We start from the raw sequence: 5275 nt of genomic DNA, 5'->3' as shown, positions 1-5275 counted from the left end.
AGCACATGTGTGTGCATGTGTGTGCAGCATTATGTGCATATGTGTGTATGCATGTGTGTTTGTGTACATGTGTGTGTGGATGTGTGAATATGTAGGGGGAGAGGGGCCCTCAGTGAATGTGCTTGTTGGTGTAAGGTGGTGAGGGGGGGCCACATTCATTTTCCCCGAGCTAACTGAGGCAGGCTCTACACACCTCTCCCAGTCTCTGTACAGACAGACATACTGGACCTCAGTTTCCCCATTTATAGGAGTAGACCGGACCCTTTCAAGGACCCATCTAGCCTAGACTCTGGCCAGGTAGCTCCCTCTGGCTAACTGCTGGCTTAGGAGCTTGGCTGTGGTTGCTGCCCACGGGGCCTCCATCCAGCGGACGATCAGCTGGCCCCACAGGGTCTATACCCAGCTGTTCCCTGTGGGTGGAGCCCTGGAGGGTGACCTGTTTGACCAGGCTGGCTGGAGCCACGATTTCTCCTCTAGCCCCAGGCCTTGGCTTCTCACCTCAGCCCAGCGCAGCTGTGACTTGTCCTCCCAGCTCTGCCGAGGGTGGAGAAGAGGGTTGAAGCTTTTCTCGGTCATTTGGTGGGGGAGAGTGCCAGGTCTCAAGGCTGGCTGCTCTGGATGGAAGATGGCCCTGCCCTAGGTGTAGAAGGAGCATAATCCTGTCCTAGATACAGTAGGCCAGCTCAGCTCCTAAGGTGTCATTGGTCCATCGGGTGTGACCACTGGGAGAGATCTGTGGAGATTCCTCAGGGGAAGGGCTCTTTAGGGTGACCCTGGAAGGCTGTGTAGGAGTTTGGCAGATGGAAGTCAGAGCCTGGGGAAGCGGTGCAGAGCAGAACCGTGGAGGTGTCAGAGATCCGGAGAGCCGGAGTTGGTGGGATGGTGGAGCATCCAGGCTGTGCCCTAGCACAGGTTTCTAGCTGGGTTGGGGGACAGAGCGAAGCCACAGGGACTCTTCAGAGCTTCCTTGGCCCGGCCTTACCCAAATCACCAGGGCGGGCCTGGACTCACAGCCTGACCTCCTTCCCTTCAGAGCGAGGAGGATGAACGGGAGGACTCAGATTTGGATAATGCCAGCATCCACAGCTCTTCTGTGCGTTCTGAGTGCTCGGCAGCTCTGGGCAAGAAGAACAAGAGGAGGCGCAAAAAGAAGAGGAGTAAGGCCTCTGGTGGGGCGGGGCCTTTACCATGATAGGGGCGGGGCCTTTTCCACAATGGGAGGCAGGGCCTTTCCCATGATGGGAGGCGGGGCCTTTTCCACAATGGGAGGCAGGGCCTTTCCCATGATGGGAGGCGGGGCCTTTTCCATATTGGGAGGCGGGGTCTTTTTTATGATGGGAGGCGGGGCCTTTTCCATAATGGGAGGGGGGGCCTTTTTCATGATGGAGGGCGGGGCCTTTTCCATGATGGGGCGGGGCCTTTTCCATAATGGAAGGTGGGGCCTTTTTCATGATGGGAGGCGGGGCCTTTTCCATGATGGGGGCCAGAGCCTTTTCCATAATGGGAAGCGAGGCCTTTTCCATGACGGGGGTGGTGGTGTGGCAGAGAATGGGGAAAGGGCATCCTCATGTCCCAGCCCCTCCCAACCTTGTGCTCTCTCAACCACCCTTGTTTACTGTCTGTCTACCACGGAGGGAGAAATAAGAAAGCCAGGCTTTCTTAATTCTAGACCCTAGCAGAGGGGGAGTGGGCTAAGCACTTAAAAGCTCACCCCAGGTCCCATCAGTTACCCACTCAGCTCCTGACCCACCAAATACCCCCCTCCTCTCTCCCCCTCTCTCTGATTGTTTGAGACAGGATCTCACTACATAGTTCTAGCTGGTCTAGAACTTAACTATATAGACAGGGCTGGCCTTTAACTCATAGAGATGTTACTCACAGTGCCTCTGTCACTGTGTTCTGGGATTAATGGCATGGCCTCTCTGCTATTCTTTCTCTATGCACACTCTCTCTCTGTCTTTCCTTCATTCCTTCTTCCCTCATCTCTGTCCATCTTCACACTCCACAGCCCGACCCCCACTATTTCTTTACTTTTCGGTCTATCTATCCATCCACTTGAAATCATCTAAACGCCTATCATGTACCAGTCTGGTCCAGGTAGTGGATGTGGTCACGTACGGCAGACTCCACTGTTACCCCTCTCCCATCCTAGTTGACGATGGTGATGGTTATGAGACAGACCACCAGGACTACTGTGAGGTGTGCCAGCAGGGAGGGGAGATCATTCTGTGTGACACTTGCCCGAGAGCGTACCACCTTGTCTGCCTGGACCCGGAGCTGGAGAAGGCTCCAGAGGGCAAGTGGAGCTGCCCACACTGTGTAAGCTGTGGCTGAGGTCCGGGCTAGGGTTGGCTGGGACCGGTGCCTGTGGAAGGGGACCCCACCCAAGGTGTATCCACCTGGACTCCTCCCTACAGGAGAAGGAAGGGATCCAGTGGGAGCCGAAGGATGATGATGAGGAAGAGGAGGAGGGCGGCTGCGAGGAGGAGGAGGATGACCACATGGAGTTCTGTCGCGTGTGCAAGGACGGTGGCGAGCTCCTGTGCTGTGATGCCTGTCCCTCCTCCTACCACTTGCACTGCCTCAACCCGCCGCTGCCGGAGATCCCGAACGGTGAATGGCTCTGCCCGCGTTGTACAGTGAGTGTTACACCTCCCACCCCGCCCCGCCCCGCCCTGACGCCCCGCCCCTATGCCCCGCCCCTGACTCCCCGCCCTCCTGGCCCTGAGTCAGCACTTGCTGACTCAAGCCACGCCCCCAACACACAAAGACCACTCCCACCGCCTCACCCTGCCTGCTCTCTCCTGAATTCCCTTAGGACGGTTTATTGAGAATTTATTCTGAGCTAAGAACCTTATGCCCGTCGCATTCCTACTGGGAACTGAAGCCAGGAGGCTTCCCGTTGAGCTATAACTCCATCCCTTAATTGACTTACAAGAATTATTTTGGGGGTTGCTTGGGAATGGAACCCAGGGCCTATATACCGGGCAAACTTTCACCAAAATTTCTCTTCATTGATACGAGGCTCAAAAGGGCACAGTAGCTTGCCTGAGACCACAGTGCAGCAGAAATTTCCACTTGGATTTGAGTCCCTGAGTCACCCTGGGCCTGGTATCCCTAGGCTGTGCTAATGACAGAGTAGTGGTTCCACAGCCTGGAGCCACAGTTTATGAAGGGAGAGAACAACATTCTCCCCATGTCTTCATCTCTCAACTCTGGTCACCATAGACAGCTGAAAGTCCCCTGTGTGGAGCTCTGTCTCCCAGTGCTGGGTTCCCCTAGCCCATAGGTTCTGTGCTGTAATACAGCTTCCCTGTCTTGTGCCCATCTGAGCTCCTGCTGTGCGTTGGTATTGCCTGTGTGCCAGTGTATATATGTCCTTGTCAGTGTAGGGGATGGAGAGGCCCCTTGGATGGGTGTGGCCTTCATAGCTTTCCTGAGAATGGGATATAGTGCCTTGTTTCCTGATTCCTCCCTGCAGGTGAGGTATGTCAAGGTCTGGGAAGGGAGTCCCTCTGCAACCCCCAAGTCCAAGAGAGTCACTCTGCCTTCCCATCTGGCCTCTTCCTCCTTGCTCTTTGCCCTCGGAGGCCAGAGTACGATTGCTTCTGGGGCGTGTGGTGTGCATTGCATGTTCACACCTGTGCTCTGATGTTCACAGTGCCCTTGAGGCAGAGGAAGAGAGGCCAGTTTTACAGGCAAGAAAACAGGCTGAAGGGATATGTACTCAGGTACACAGAAGGTTGGCAGCTGCGCTGAGACCTGCTGTCCTCTACAGAACCGTCTTCCTAAATCTACCATCTCTCCTCAGTCCAGCTTGGCCTCAGAGCTGTGTTCGTGAAGGCCATGGCCACCTCAGGCCATCTCGGGGTAGCGCAGAACGCTGGTGTTGAGGTGTGACTATTGATTGCTCTGAGCAGCCAGCCAGCAGCTCCCTGGAGTCCCATGGTCCTCGGGGCCTGAGTGTGTGTGGGCTGAGGGAGATGGCCTGCCTGCCCCAGCAAGCTTGGATGAACAGGCAGTGTCCATGCTGGTCATGCACGGCTCCCGTCCTGTGGGTGACCATGTGTCAGGATATGATGTGACTGTTCTTGGGCTCAGGCAGGGCGTGAGGCAGTATGGACGGGGGTGTCCCGACTCTTGGGTTTGTCTCCTTGCTCTGCTGTTCAGACTGAGTGGATCTTATTGTCTCCTTCTGTCCTATGTGTGTAGAGGGCTCACGCACCCTGGTCTAACTTGTCAGGTACTGAGGAAGGTTGTCGTCATGTTGTCCAGGACAAAGGACCTACTTGGACCCACAAGCTCTGTTGCTCATCTTCCGATGCACAGCAGTATGTGGGCTCCCTAGGAAGGGACCGATACCACAGAGTCCCCACGATACTGTTTTGGCTTGGGACCCTGTGTAACAAGTCTAGTGTCGTGGGAGCTTCAGCCCTGTGACTACTTAACCCTGAACATGGTGATCATCCTCTGTTCCACAGTGTCCCCCCCTGAAGGGCAAAGTTCAGAGGATTCTACACTGGAGGTGGACAGAACCCCCGGCTCCCTTTATAGTGGGGCTGCCAGGACCAGAGGTGGAGCCAGGCATGCCCCCGCCCAGGCCTCTGGAGGGCATACCTGAGAGAGAGTTCTTTGTCAAGTGGGCTGGTCTCTCCTATTGGCACTGCTCCTGGGTGAAGGAGCTACAGGTGAGACCCTGGGGGCAGCATGGTTATGTTTGGCCTCGTGTGAGCCTGGGGCTCCCTCAGTCATGGGTGGGAACCGAGACTAGCAGCTGAGGGGAGGGCTTGGTGGCTGAAGAGCTGGTCCAGGAACCAGGGCGAGCGGCCGATCTCCCATTCTCTTTGAGTAGTTGGAGCTGTACCACACCGTGATGTACCGAAACTACCAAAGAAAGAACGACATGGACGAACCGCCGCCCTTTGATTACGGCTCTGGCGATGAGGACGGCAAGAGCGAGAAACGGAAGAACAAGGACCCCCTCTACGCCAAGATGGAGGAACGATTCTACCGTTACGGCATCAAGCCCGAGTGGATGATGGTCCACCGCATCCTGAACCACAGGTGAGCGTGTCAGGTGCTAGGAATGGGTTCAGTGGGGCAGGAGCGGAGTAAGGACGCCTCACTGCAGGGGATCAGTGGCTGCCCAGCCAGGAGGGTCCAGCCCCTGCAGAGGAGAACCTCACACTCCACATTCTCACTCACAGTAGGACAGTCTCACAGGCACGAAGATGAAGGGAAACACGCTGAGCTGTGAACTTACACAAAGCAGAAT

The 5275-nt window shown here is 55.9% G+C and overlaps 1 protein-coding gene across 2 annotated transcripts in view; it reads left to right on the top strand.

Annotated features, from left to right (window-relative positions):
* Positions 1-5275, top strand: part of Chd5 (chromodomain helicase DNA binding protein 5) — a 49359-nt gene that overhangs the window by 20668 nt on the left and 23416 nt on the right. For both annotated transcript variants that reach the window (XM_028757833.1, XM_028757834.1), the window contains exons 7-11: positions 1034-1157; positions 2153-2319; positions 2418-2639; positions 4482-4688; positions 4853-5064. In XM_028757833.1, the coding sequence (XP_028613666.1) occupies positions 1034-1157; positions 2153-2319; positions 2418-2639; positions 4482-4688; positions 4853-5064 (932 nt within the window). The remainder of the gene's footprint in view (positions 1-1033; positions 1158-2152; positions 2320-2417; positions 2640-4481; positions 4689-4852; positions 5065-5275) is intronic.

The sequence above is a fragment of the Grammomys surdaster genome, unplaced genomic scaffold (assembly GCF_004785775.1).
Source record: "Grammomys surdaster isolate TR1022 unplaced genomic scaffold, NIH_TR_1.0 126185, whole genome shotgun sequence".
NCBI lineage: Eukaryota > Metazoa > Chordata > Mammalia > Rodentia > Muridae > Grammomys > Grammomys surdaster.
This window is presented reverse-complemented; position numbering and strand designations above follow the sequence as displayed.